Below are 15,042 nucleotides of genomic sequence, written 5' to 3'. Positions count from 1 at the left end.
GTTCGCAATACTGGTGTTCCCTAGTAATTCGGTCAAGAAGTGGGAGCGAGAAGATGTGGCTGTTAGTTGTGGCACATTTTCACCTTGGCCACGGCCCTGTCCTTTACACGCACCATCAACAGAACGTCCAGTTCCACGTCCCTTGCCACCCGCCTTGCCCATTGTAAATGAAGTAAAATAGCTTACACTCGCACTATCAATGGAAAAAGTGTAATAAAAAGGAGATTAGAACCGTGGAAGAGGAAAACCACAGTTCTATTTGTCTGGCCTACACCAGAATCTTTTAAACAGATATATTTGTGACTGAACCGTCAGGGAGACACTATTACTGTTTTTTTTTACGTAAAATAGGCCAATAGCTGGATAATACAGAGATTTGAACCGTGGAACTGCAAAACCACAGTTCTAATTTACTGGCGTATACCAGAATCTTTCAAACAGATATATTTGTGTCTGAACAGTCAGGGAAACACTATTACAGTTTTTTTTTACGCCAAAAAATGCCAAAAGCAGGATAATACAGAGATTTGACCCGTGGAACTGCAAAACCACAGTTCTATTTTTCTGGCCTACACCAGACTCTTTTAAACAGATATATTTGTGTCTGAACAGTCAGGGAGACACTATTACAGTTTTTTTACAGCAAAAAATGCCAAAAGCAGGATAATAGAGAGATTTAACCCGTGGAACTGCAAAACCACAGTTCTATTTCTATTTCTCTGGCCTACACCAGACTCTTCTAAACAGATATATTGGTGTCTGACCAGTCAGGGAGACACTATTACACAGACACACTCAATTTTTTTTGGGGGGGGGATACCAAAAGGTTAATAAGACGCGTATTTGTACAGTCTGACTGAGGAAAAAAAAATACAGGATTTAGATGAAAAAAAAAAAGATTTTTTCCTGGCCCCTGAGACCGGGGGATAAGTCTAGCAATTTGACCAGCAGGAGCACACAGGACTGTAATGCAGCGTTTGTTGGTATAACCACTGCGTCTCCTATACAGCCTGCCTGCCTGATATCTGGGATGCATATTAGTCCTGAGAAGGACTGTTTGTTTGATTTGGCAGGCTTTAGAGACCCTACACTACCTATTTCGCACTATACATCTCTCCCTAACTGAGCAGCACCCTCTCTACACTGGCTGATCCGGAGCGACTGTGTCCAAGATGGCGGCGCCCGGTTTTAAATACTCGAGGTGACGCTGTGCGGCCAGCCAATCTTTGTAATGCCCACAAACAACATGGCAGCGGCATTACAGTGACTGGCTGGCAATCCCTGCATGTTCATTGGCTCTTTAAAGAGCGCCAAACGTGCAGGGCGGAGACCCGAGCTCCCGCCTGAGTAACCAGGAAATGCTCGGTGCTCGTCGAACATCGCGAGTAGTGAGATGCTCGGGCGAGTAACGAGCAGTGTCGAGCATGCTCGCTCAACACTAATTATGATTATTATTAATATAGATTATGTGTAGTATAATACTGGAGATGGGTTGCTTATTCACAGATTTTTTCTGAATATTCAGATTTGAAGTTAGAAAGGAACTTTCTCTCATGTAAGTTAAAAAAATGTCAACTGCGTCAGAAGTTATTTGTATTCCACTGGATCATCACTCTTGGATAACAGATTGTACTTTATGGTAAATCCACAGGATATGCCATACATGCGGACCCCAGTGCTGCGACCAGCATTTATCTTGAGAGCAGAGCCCTTTTGGACACTTCTTTGACTGGAAAGTTGGCTATGAATGTGCGCTCTCGCCATTTGATCTTATGGGAGTTCAGAAAATTTTCAGAACTCCCAAACTAATTAATGGAGAGCGAGGTACATACATGACCACCTCTCCACTGATGATGCGTGCCAGTCCTACAACCCTTGGCAAAAATTATGGAATCACCGGGCTCGGAGGATGTTCATTCAGTTGTTTAATGTTGTTGAAAAAAAGCAGATCAAAGACATGGCACAAAACTAAAGTCATTTCAAATGGCAACTTTAGGGCTTTAAGAAACACTAAAAGAAATCAAGATTAAAAATGTGGTACTCAGTAAGGGTAATTTTGTTCAGACCAAGCAGAGGGAAAAAATTATGGAATCACTCAATTCTGCGGAAAAAATTACGGAATCGCCCTGTAAATTTTCATTTCCAAAACTAACACCTGCATCAAATTAGATCTGCTCGTTAGTCTGCATCTAAAAAGGAGTGATCACACCTTGGAGAGCTGTTGCACCAAGTGGACTGACATGAATCATGGCTCCAACACGAGAGATGTCAATTGAAACAAAGGAGAGGATTATCAAACTCTTAAAAGAAAGTAAATCATCACGCAATGTTGCAAAAGATGTTTTTTGTTCACAGTCAGCTGTGTCTAAAATCTGGACTAAATACAAACAACATGGGAAGGTTGTTAAAGGCAAACATACTGGTAGACCAAGGTAAACATCAAAGCATCAAGACTGGAAACTTAAAGCAATATGTCTCCAAAACAGGAAATGCACAACAAAACAAATGAGGAACGAATGGGAGGAAACTGGAGTCAATGTCTGTGACCGAACTGTAAGAAACCGCCTAAAGGAAATGGGATTTACATACAGAAAAGCTAAACATAAGCCATCATTAACACCTAAACAGAAAAAAACAAGGTTACAATGGGCTAAGGAAAAGCAATCGTGGACTGTGGATGACTGGATGAAAGTCATATTCAGTGATGAATCGAGAATCTGCATTGGGCAAGGTGATGATGCTGGAACTTCTGTTTGGTGCCGTTCTAATGAGATTTATAAAGATGACTGCATGAAGAGAACATGCAAATTTCCACAGTCATTGATGATATGGGGCTGCATGTCAGGTAAAGGCACTGGGGAGATGGCTGTCATTACATCTTCAATAAATGCCCAGGTTTACATTGATATTTTGGACAGCTTTCTTATCCCATCAATTGAAAGGATGTTTGAGGATGATAACATTTTTCAAGATGATAATGCATCCTGCCATAGAGCATAAACTGTGAACATTCCTTGAAAGAAGACACATAAGGTCAATGTCATGGCCTGCAAATAGTCCGGATCTCAATCCAATTGAAAATCTTTGATGGAAGTTGAAGAAAATGGTCCATGACAAGGCTCCAACCTGCAAAGCTGATCTGGCAACAGCAATCAGAGAAAGTTGGAGCCAGATTGATGAAGAGTACTGTTTGTCACTCATTAAGCCCATGCCTCAGAGACTGCAAGCTGTTATTAAGAGCAGGTAAGAGTCTCTTGGCTGGCAGGCAGGCAGTCACGGCAAGTGACGGCTGAGCGGGTAAGAGTCTCTTGGCTGGCAGGCAGGCGGTCACGGCAAGTGACGGCTGAGCGGGTAAGAGTCTCTTGGCTGGCAGGCAGGTGGTCACGGCAAGTGACGGCGGAGCCTCCAGGTAGGCAAGCAGGCGGGTAGCAGGTGAGCGCTCCCAGGTGAGCGGGCTAGCAGGTACGGCAGGTAGCAGGCAGGTAACTGGCAGGTGCTTCCTGGTCCGCAGATGGAGTTGCCCATAGACAGACTGGCGGATGCAGGAGACAGACTGTTGGGCAGAAGAAAAGACAAGCAGGCAGACAGGACTGGTAGTCAGGCTGGCAACGGGACCTGAGGGCTGAAGCAGAGGTGAGTATGCTTTGCAACAACTTTGCTCGGGCACCTCCATTTTGGAGGAGGTGCCTTATATATGGGAAGTCCTCCGGCTATAGGCCGGGGACTCCTTAGGACGGGGCGCGCGGTCCCTTTAAGAGAGGGGGAGTGCGCGCGCGCCCTAAGCACTGTGCCCGGGAAGGAGCGCGCGCCGGCAGCAGCGAGGGAAGGAGCGCTGGAGGACGCCGTGCGCTAAACAGGAAGGTGAGAGGGACGGCATCTCTGCCTAGCAGGAGGCAGAGACGCCGATGCTACAGATTCCATAATTTTTTCCCTCTGCTTGGTCTGAAAAAAATTACCCTTACTGAGTACCACATTTTTAATCTTGATTTCTTTTAGTGTTTCTTAAAGCCCTAAAGTTGCCATTTGAAATGACTTTAGTTTTGTGCCATGTCTGTGATCTGCTTTTTTTCAACAACATTAAACAACTGAATGAACATCCTCCGAGCCCAGTGATTCCATAATTTTTGCCAGGGGTTGTAGTAGTGAGGCCTTTATATATCCTCTGGATAGTCCATAAATTATCAAGATGGGAAAACTCCATTATGTCTTTTTTAAAAAAAAAAACCTTTTTATGTTAATATATAAGGATCAATTATTAATAAGAATATTGGTTTTAATTGGTAAAATTCATTATTTTTTTTGTACACAATAAAGAACAGGATGACGCTTTTCTGAACACCATGGGAAAAAAATTAGAAAAAGAAAAGTTGCATAATTGACTCTTCTATATAAATGTTTTACTGGAACTGAGTTAGAGTATGTGCATACAATGTCTTTTTCAGATGGTATCTGCTTGGAATCCACCAGAATAAGCGCTGCAGAACTGCTGAACAATGCAAAACTATGTAAAAATAACATTGCTGTGCACAAGTTCAGACTTTTGTTAGTTATTTTAAGGGCTTCAGGGTTCAGAATCCGTGAAGTGGTTAGAAGTAAATGTTCATTCTTCAGGTGGCTTCGACTAGTTAGGCCACGTTCACACAGTCAGTATTTGGTCAGTATTTTACATCAGTATTTGTAATTAGGACAGCACGGTGGCTCAGTGGTTAGCACTGTTGCTTTGCAGCACTGGGGTCCATCTCCAAGGAGTTTGTATGTTCTCCGCCGTGTTTGCCTAGGTTTCCTCCAGGTTCTCCAGTTTCCTCCCTCACTCCGAAGACATACTGATAGGGAATTTAGATTGTGAGCCCCAATGGGGACAGTGCCCATAATGTCTGTAAAGTGCTGTGGAATTAATGGCACTACACAAGTGAGTGAAATAAATAAATAAGCCAAAATCAGGAGAGGAACAATTAGAAAAAAAAGTATAATAGAAACACGTCACCACTTCTGCATTTTATTATTATTTATTATAGTGCCATTTATTCCATGGTGCTTTACATGTGAAAGGGGGTATACATAGCAGAAACACTTACAATAATCTTGAACAAAACGAATCACCGACTAGTACAAGAGGAGAGAGAACCCTGCCCGCAAGGGCTCACAGTCTACAAGGGATGGGTGAGAGTAGAGCAGCGGTATGGTGGAGCGAGGGTTACTGAAGGTTGTAGGCTTGTCGGAAGAGATGGGTCTTCAGGTTCCTTTTGAAGGTTTCCACGGTAGACGAGAGTCTGATATGTTGGGGTAGAGAGTTCCCGAGTAGGGGGGAAGCACGGGAGAAATCTTGTATGCGATTGTAGGAAGAGGAGATAAGAGGGGAGTAGAGAAGGAGATCTTGTGAGGATCGGAGGTTGCGTGCAGGTATGTACTGGGAGACTAGGTCACAGATATAAGGAGGAGACAGGTTGTGAATGGCTTTGTATGTCATGGTTAGGGTCTTGAACTTGAGTCACTGGGTAATGGGGAGCCAGTGAAGGGATTGACAGAGAGGAGAGGCCGGGGAATAGCAGGGGGACAGGTGGATTAGTCGGGCAGCAGAGTTTAGGATGGATTGGAGGGGTGCGAGAGTGTTAGAAGGGAGGCCACAGAGCAGGAGGTTGCAGTAGTCGAGGCGGGAGATGATGAGGGCGTGCACTAGTGTTTTTGCAGAGTCTTTGCTGAGGAATGTGCAGATCCGGGAGATATTTTTGAGTTGGAGTCGGCAGGAGGTGGAAAGGTTTGGATATGTGGTTTGAAGGAAAGATCATAGTCCAGGGTTACCCCGAGGCAGCGAGCTTGTGGGACTGTGGAGAGTGGACAACCATTAACTTTGATGAATTGCTCACATGTCGGGGTTGAGCGAGATGGTGGAAAGATGATGAATTCAGTTTTGTCCATGTTAAGTTTTAGAAATCTAGCAGAGAAGGATGAGATAGCGGACTGACATTGTAGGATTCTGGTTAGTAGGGAGGTGATATCGGGTCCAGCGAGGGGAGATCTGTGTGTCATCAGAGGTGATACTGAAAGCCATGAAATTCTATGAGCTGTCCCACTCCTGGTTTTGGCTTACAAATGCTGATGTAAAATACTGAAAATTGGACGAGTGAACATAGCCTTTCAGTTTGAATTAGGGCAGCACGGTGGCTCAGTGGTTAACATTGCAGAACTGGGGTTCTGGGTTCAATTCCGACCAAGGACAACATCTGCAAGGAGTTTGTATGTTCTCCCCGTGTTTGCGTGGGTTTCATCCGGGTTCTCCGGTTTTCTCCCACACACCAAAGACATACTGATAGAGACTGTAGATTGTGAGCCCCATTTGATGATGATGTCTGTAAAGCGCTGCGGAATTAATGGCGCTATATAAGTAAGTAAAATAAAAACATAAATTAAAGAAAAACGATTCTGGCAGCAGAGCTGCAGCAAAGGCAAAACTTCTAGCCAATCCACTTCAGCAAAAAGACCGCTGGCGTTTTCTTAAAGTGGCATCACCCAATAAAACTCGATGGCTCTGCTGCCTGAAAAAAAGGCATTGTGTGCACATATCCCTTATGTAAGCATTATTTCTTTTCTCTCTGCAGGACTGGGACCTGCACATTAAGGGCAGGATGCATATTCAGAATGTGATGAGTTACTCTGAGAGGTAGGTGTGCAATAGATGGCGGTTTTATCCTAGAGGTGTCTGTACGCATCTAACTGAAGTTTTCTGTGTTTTTTTTTCCTAGTACTGGCATTAACTGCGCTCCGAATTCTACAGATGGTGTATTAACCTCCTCTCTAAAGTCTGACTTTCACACCATGAACAATGAAGGTGAGAGAAACTCAGTCCTAGAAACCATATAATCTACTACTTGACAAAGTGTAACTCTTGGCTCAGGGAAAGCATTTAAGTATATAAAATAAGCCTGCCACATGAGATTGTAACACATGGAAAAACTATTTAACCTTATCAAATATTTTGTTGCGAGTCCAGCTCTCCAGAGTTCATAAACATAAGAGGGTCACGATAACTGCCGTTAACACAGATTATACATCTAGTGCAGACAACCACCAGGAAATGGCAATGAGACTCAGTAACCTTGACCTGAGAGTAAGGACTCATTCAGACTTCCGTTTTTCACAGATAGACTATAATGGGTATGTGTTCTATTGGCATGTTCACATGTCCAGGATTCTTTTGTATGAGAAAAAAAAACAGACTTTTTTTCTTGTACGCAAAAAAAACCCCCCATCTGAATAAAAGCTTAACCTGCATTGATTAATGATATCTGCTGCAAGCAGCCCCGTAAGGCTGGAGTCCCATTAGCGTATGGCATTGGGTGCAAGAGCATCAGATGTGATATGCGAATGACACTCGGCTCCAGCTCTGCTGCAAGCGGGAGCCGAGTGTCAGTGCTCTGTGCTCCGATTCTCTCGCATCAGAGGATCACAGCACCGCTGCGGAGGAGACGGAGAAATTAATTTCTCCATCTCCTCTGTTGCCAGCATCGGTGGGAATCACACTGCACTTGGGTGTTATCCAAGTGCAGTCCGATGTTTCACGTGCACCCAAAGACATGCAATTGCACCACGCTGCGTTTTTTTTTTCCAGTCCGATTGCGATCTGATCGGAGCTGAAAACACCTGCATATGAGCACACACTCATACAGTGCTGCTCACCATATTGGCACCCCTTCATTTTTTTTCATAGACTGTACAATATGTTCAGAAATAAATGGACATGTACCAAAGTTATATCCTCAGGATTTTTTAATTAGTGGTCCAAAGTAATACAGCAATAAACTTTCAACTTCCATCTTGCAATTTCAAAGAAGAAACAGAATAAACAGCATGTGCAGCAATAAAGGTACCCCTAATTAATACTTGGCATTACGGACAGCCTCCAAACGCTTCTTGTAGCCAACTATAAGCTTCTTGCACTTCTCAGCTGGAATTTCCTCCCACTCTTCCATTGCAGTTTGTTCAAACTTTTGAATGTTTGCAGGGTTCTTTTTCCCAATGGCAGATTTCAGCTCACCCCCAAGATTTTCAATGGGACTCAGATCAGGACTCATTGCTGGCCATTTTAAAACAGTCCATTTTTTCTTTTTCAACCATTCCTGTGTACTTTTGGATGTGTGCTTTGGGTAATTGACTTGCTGGAGGACCCATGATCTTCCACTCAAACCAAGTTTTTTTAAACTGGGTAGGACACTTCGCTCTAAAATCTCTTGATAATTCTTTGATTTCATGATTCCTGTGATACGGTCAAGGCCTCCAGTTCCAGATGCAGCAAAGTAACCCCACATCATTATGGATCCTCCACCATGATTAACTGTTGGTAAGGTGTTCTTTTCCTTATAAGCTTCATTGCGCATTGTAAACAAACTGTTGCTTTGCATTGCCAAAAAGTTCTATTTTTGTTTCATCTGTCCACAGAAAAGTTTCCCAGAAGGATTGTGGTTTGTCAAGGTCCTCTTTGGCAAACATCAGTCATTCCTTTTTAAGTCTTTTCTTCAGTAATGGTTTTTTCCTTGGCCTTCGCCCATAAAGCTCTGCTTGGTTTAGTGTAGGGCGTATGGTACTTGTTGAAACCATGACCCCAGACTGTTCGGTTGGCCTTCAGGTTTTTGGATGTTTGACGTGGTGTTTTTTCCACCATTTGCACGAACCTTCGAAGACATCTCTTGTCAATCTTCCTCTTTCCCCCACGTCCAGGGAGGTTATTGACGGTTCCATGCGTGGCAAACTTAATAACATTGCGCACTGTTGAAACTGGGATACCAAGGTCTTTGGAAATGGTCTTACACCCTTGTGTAAGACACAAGTCTTGTGTTTGTGTCACGTATGTGGTTTGTGGAACCACTGTGCCACGGACCGAGGAGTGCCTGGAGGCCTGTAACTAGGGGCCTCGCCCAATCCGACCCTGGATGCACCGTGGCTTTACGACTCCGCGATCCGAGGAGGGACGAGGGTGGTGGCCCAGGTGCTACTCCAAAACAGACCAACGGAAGCGCAGCAGCTGGACCCAGTAGGACAGGTAGACTGAGTTGCACTGGAGTGCAGCAGGCTTGGTTTGCACCGGGGTGCAGTAAGCTGAGTTGCACTGGAGTGTGGTAGGCTGGAGTGCAGCAGAGTTGCATCAGAGTGCAGCAGGCTTGGTTTGCACCGGATTGCAGCTGGCTAGTTTGCACCGGAGTACATTTGGCTAGTTTGCACCGGAGTGCAACAGGCTAGTTTGCACCAGAGTGCAGCAGGCTAGTTTGCACCAGAGTGCAGCAGGCTAGTTTGCACCAGAGTGCAGCAGGCTAGTTTGCACCAGAGTGCAGCAGGCTAGTTTGCACCAGAGTGCAGCAGGCTAGTTTGCACCAGAGTGCAGCAGGCTAGTTTGCACCAGAGTGAAGCAGGCTTGGTAGCATGGACTAGTACGCAACCTTTACAACATTGACTGTAGAACAGGAAGGTTGCTCAGGCACCTCCCCAACAGGGAGGAAGCAATATATATGGAGTGTCCCACAGCCATTGGCCTGGGACATAATAGTCAGTACGCACGCTGGCCCTTTAAGAGGGCGGGAGCGCGCGTGCCCTAAGGACACGGCCGGAAGACGTGCTGGAAGCAGGCAGAGCACGGTAGGGGAAAGCGCTGGCTGCAGCGTGGGAAAGTGTACTGACACACCGGAGTCCCTGCCTGTCAGTACCCCCCCCCCCCCTTTACTCCCCCTCCTCTTCAGGCCATCGAGGAAGTTCCGGAGGAGAATCGGAGCATGAATATTCTCCTTAGGCTCCCAGGACCTCTCTTTGGGACTGAATCCCTTCCAGTCAGCAAGGAAGAAAGTCATCTTGCCTCTCACTCTCTTCATGGCCAAGATGTTCAGAAAGATCTCACCCATACTCCTAGGCCCCTGGAACAAGGGAGATACACCAAACAGCAGTCTCGGACATGCCAGTGTTCATAGTCAGCTGGAGCATCGAGGAGGCCCTAGCAGACCCTGTACATGCTAGTACGGCCCTGTTCACCCATTGCTCCCGCCATGACAAGGGCAGTCCACATCTGACCCTTACAGTGGATGGCCCTACAATTTTCTCTGTGCATCTCCCAATGCGTCTCACCCTCACGGGTTCCTCTGGGTAGATAAGTGCATGACATGAACATAGTCCTAAAAATCTCTCTCAGCCTCCTGATAATGAACCTGGTATATTACTGGCATTACCAAAATAAAGTACTGTGTGGTCTTAAATATCTTCATCTCAAGCTAGGCTCCAATCAGGAGATCCTCCCAAGTGTATCAGCTGTAGATAATTCCAAGGGGTTAGTAGTTCTCTAGCACCACGTTGATGGCAGCTGGAACGCACGCCACCCATATCACGTGTGCCGTGGAATGCAGGTACTTCCTGTTATACGCTTCCTGTAACCTCCATCCTCCCGAGTGAGGTCCAGTGGAATGCACACGCACAGCAAGTGGGTCACTTCCGGTGCGTCCACGGTCCTCACAGAAGACACACATGTGATCTAAGTCGCCTCATATAGTGGGCCTGGTAGTTGAAACGCCCAAAATTTGCGCCGCGCCACTTCATCGAATGTCGGGAGGTAACTTAACCTCCGGGTACAACTCTTTCAGGCATCCTTTCTTGCCATAAACTGGACCGACCGCAAGTTTCTGGTGCTTCATATTCTGGAGATGGGGGGTGATGTGACCTTTATCTACATCTCTTCCCTATCTCATGTACTGTATATCCTACTTATAAGATTATAGGAGGGTATATATCACATGTGGAATTGGTTGGAGTTTTGAGGTACGCTTAATGTCAATAAACAAAATACTTAAAAAACAATACATGGATCCCAACAGGTCTTAGTGCGCACATTAGCCTTTTGTATTTAACACAAGTGCTGTATACAAAAAAACTGTTTCACTTGATTCATTTTTTCAGGAAATATTCCACATTATGTACTTAAACTTCATGGGTGCAAATAACGATGTGTTGGACTTCATTTGTCCGATTTAATCGCAAGTGAAAGCAAGCCCTAAATGACAAATCGCTGAAATCAGTGGCTATGCACTGTTATGCTGCTCTTAGATGGGAAAGCAAATACCTGGTGACAGATTCCCTTTAAAGTGTTCATATTATTTATTTATTTTTTAATTTAAATAGGTCTAATTTTTTTTTTTCAAGAATTGTTTTAACTTATCTATATAAGGGATGGAGCTTAATTTGTTGTTAGATTTACAACTTATTGCTAAACACTGACAACAGTAACCATCCGTTTAACTTTTTTATTCCAATACATCTTTTGTATGCGTGAAAAGAAGAAACTTTGTAATATATCTTATTAGAGAAATCCGCTTCTATCCTGGACTGATCTTACTTTTCCCAAATTTCTTAATTCATTGGTAAAATCTGTCTTTAGGGAACAAGGACTTTCCCATTACTGAGATAGGAGATGACAGTTGGTGCTCATAAAGTTCTATGAAGGACTGTAACTGTGTCTCGGGGAGCTGACAGCAGAATGTCTGTGTCTGTCCCTAGCTCCTCCCTCCCCCCTCCATAGAACTGTATAGGCACCAACTGTCATCTCCTATCTCAGTCATTTTAAAATCTATCTTCACCAAATTCAGCTTTTACCCCATGAATTGAGAGATCAATCATAGAGGTGAAAGAAGAAAACTAATCTGATAACATATGTTAGATAGTTGCTTATTTACATGTTTATTATTGATTTATAGAGTAAAAATTAAAATGTCAGTTACTCTTTCAAGGGGTTGTCCACTACTTGGACAACCCCTTCTCATTCCTCATACTTTGCCCTGTTAAAATAAAAACAGTTATACTTACCTCCAGCGGCAATACTGTTCCATCAATGTCAGCACTCGCGTCCTTGGGGCTCACGTGAGGTTGTTTTGTCACATGATCTCTGCGCCCAATTAGCGTTGACATCACTGTCCCCGCCTTCGGACAAATCGAACATCAAGAGGAAGTCAAAGCGCAGCTGTAGCCCTGGCTTCCTGTTGATGTTCAATATGTCTGAAGGTGGAAACAGTGAAGCCGGTGGACGTAGGGCTCATGAGATGTAACAACCTCACGTGAGGCCCGGGAACGTAAGTGCCGACACCGCTGGAACGGCGTTGGCACCGTGGGTGAGTACAGGTGTTTTTACTTTAACACGGCCAAACATGAGAAATGAGAAGTAGTTGTCCTAGTAATGGACAACCCCTTTAAACCCTTCCCAATGTGGCCAGTTTCCGTTTTTGCGTTTTCGTTTTTTCCTCCCCTTCTTCTAAGAGCAATAACTTTTTTTTTTTTTCTGTCCACAAAGATGTATAAAGGGCAAAAAAAAAATTAAAAGGGAGGTCAATTTGCGAAAAAAAATTTGCTATTCTGATATTCGTTTTTGGGAATTGTCTTTATGGCATACATTGTGTGGTAAAAATGACCCCGCAATATGATTCTCCTCATCAGTACAATTACGGCTGATATCAATTTTTCCAGTTTTTTTTCTATTTTAGTGGTGAAGAAAAATTAGGAATTTGTAAAAAAAAAAAAGTTTTTGATTGTGTCACCATTTTCCGAGAACTGTAACGTTTCAATTTTTCGTTCGATACATCTGTGTTGACTCATCTTTTGCGGGATGAGACGTTTGTTATTGATACCATATTGGAATACACATGACAATATGTTCGCTTCTTACATAATTTTTTTTGCTGTATTGTGATGACCAACAAAAACGCAATTTTGGCGTCTTGAATTTTTTTCTGTGTACAGTGTTTACCGATCAGGTTAATTATCTTTATATTTTTATAGCTCAAACTATTATGGAAGCGTTGATACCACATATGTGTGTGGGATAGGTTAGTGATTCAAACTTTGTTTTTGTTTTTTTTTATCATTTTTTTAACCTTTTTTTTTGTTTACTACACTTATTAGTCCTGACGCGCCCCCTGGGCAGTAGGGTACTCGGTAGCCGGGCCGGTTGATGCTGGGAGATGTCACAGTGGCGGTGACCTGGTCCGTGACCCAGGGCGGTCAATAAAAGGGGTTTTAAAGAAAAGGGAATAAAGTTTTTATATAATGTTCGTGACGCCACCTGTGGTATGCAGCTATATGGGGCACGCTGCGGTGCAGATCCTCTGGAGCTGATGATGACGCAGCAGAGTTGGTTCAGCTCTCCACAGGCAGAGCTTAGCTCCAGGGCAGTAAGTGGTGATGTGCTAGATGTTGCTGTGCAGTGTAGTGCAGGGGATGACGCAGATAATGACCAGTCCACAACTTAATGGCGGTTTCCTCTTCTCTTTACTTGCGGTGGTTAGGCAGCCCGGGGCACGGGTACTAGCTGGTAGTAGAGGTCCGGGCGGCCTGGAAGCAAGTTGGGGGATCCACCTAGCCAGGTGAAGTTGGAGGCCTTCCCTTTGCGCTACCTCTTTGGCCCTGCTGCTTGTAGCTGTGCTGTGGCCCTCGTCCCTGAGTATAACGTCTTTGTGCTCACCCGTATGGCCGGCAGCTCGGGCCTTCCTGGGGTGTCGCTCCCACATGGCGGTACTGGGCCCTATGTGCTGCTGAGCCTCCGGGTGTCTGATGGGACCAGGAGAACTGCAGTTTTCTGCCTTCCGGTTTCTGCTGCTGGGCCTTCAGTGCCCCACAACCTCGGACTCCGGTGTCCGGTTCTTCTACGCTCCTCTCTGGGGTGAACTGCCGTGCAGCTCCACTCCCCAGGTCTTTCCTTGTCACTGTCCTGTATTCAACTCCTCTCACTAACTCTAACTAACCCCGCCTCCAGATTCCAGTTGCTAAGAGGAGGAGCTCCCCTTGCTGGTCTGGAGCCAAGAAAGTGTTGCATGCTAGTGTACCTGACTAGGGGACCCCTGCTTGCTTCCAGGCATGGCATCACCCCTTGTGAGGGAGGCAATGCCACTGTGGCAACCGGACCCCTGGGTTGCCACATTCCTCCCTATTTAAATTCAGTACTCCCGGACTGAGGATACCTTTTTGAATTAACAATCAACAATATTAATTCACATTACAAATAGTTTACAAAGTCAAAAATTACAAAAAACCCAACCAAAAATGTATAGCAGCCACTGCGGCGCTTAGTCTTTACGCCACAATCCAGGGATTGTCTTTTTCCGGATAATTGAAATTTGGCTGGTGGGAACCTCATCAACCCACCTTGTGTATCGTCCCTGGGCGTGGCTTCAGGGCACGCTGTCATTGGGCCTGGTCTTCAGCCACGCCTGCGGTTTATTTTCAAGGCCACTTACTAACTATTTTCAATATTGTCCTGACCACACCTAGTCCTGTGGTCCAATTGTCCATAAATTTAACAACTATATATATCCAGGATTATTTAACGGTTACAACTATATAACATACCCTTTAGTTCTCTTACACTTTAGTTCCTCCAGCGGGCAGGGAGCTGACCTTTAGTACTCCGGGTCGATCTACGTAGTACATTTGTTGTCACTGACCTACCCGGGTCTCTAGTGTCTACCCCTGGTGTCGTGGGTTCAGTGTGAACTACACTACGGGTAGTCTGAGGTAACACCGGTAGGCTGGGTAATCTCCTACGAATTCTTTGACTCACCCTGGGTACGACAGGTTCACTGCTACCAGAGGGTAGATTCTCTTGATCTGCTGCTGATGAAGCATCTGTCTCTGGGGTCGACTGGTCTTCCAGATGTTCTGGAGCCTCTGCAGCTTCCGGTGAGGCCGCTTGGAGAAAGGTCAGGACCGGTACCACAATTGCTCTGTTCACCTGCGTCCAAGACCGGGAAAATGCTCCAAGGACTGTGTGGACCGTTTCCTCCTTTTTTTCTATGGGCTGAGGGCTGTCTTGGTCTTCTTCTTTGTGTTTCAACTGTTCAGGGCATATCTTCAGGTTGTCTCTTGAGACTGCCGCTGAAGTTTCCCCTCCATCTTTACTGATGAGGCACACTTTGGTGTTATCGAAATTCGAAGGTAAGACAGTGTATGGCTCAACCTCCCACTGGTCATCTAATTTATGGACTCGTCTCTTCCTCTTGAGTACCTGTTCTCCAGGTGATAAGGGAACTG

The 15,042-nt window shown here is 45.0% G+C and overlaps 1 protein-coding gene across 2 annotated transcripts in view; it reads left to right on the top strand.

The window, feature by feature from the left end:
- The window catches only part of RBM20 (RNA binding motif protein 20), a 368,759-nt gene that overhangs the window by 245,737 nt on the left and 107,980 nt on the right, over positions 1-15,042 (top strand). For both annotated transcript variants that reach the window (XM_073684737.1, XM_073684738.1), the window contains exons 3-4: positions 6,597-6,658; positions 6,741-6,826. In XM_073684737.1, coding sequence (XP_073540838.1) covers positions 6,597-6,658; positions 6,741-6,826 — 148 coding nt within the window. The remainder of the gene's footprint in view (positions 1-6,596; positions 6,659-6,740; positions 6,827-15,042) is intronic.

The sequence above is a fragment of the Phyllobates terribilis genome, unplaced genomic scaffold (genome assembly GCF_046119375.1).
Source record: "Phyllobates terribilis strain yellow unplaced genomic scaffold, ASM4611937v1 Scaffold_5__5_contigs__length_657084704, whole genome shotgun sequence".
NCBI lineage: Eukaryota > Metazoa > Chordata > Amphibia > Anura > Dendrobatidae > Phyllobates > Phyllobates terribilis.
Note: the sequence above shows the minus strand (reverse complement) of the source record. Positions and strands in the feature narration are given on the sequence as shown.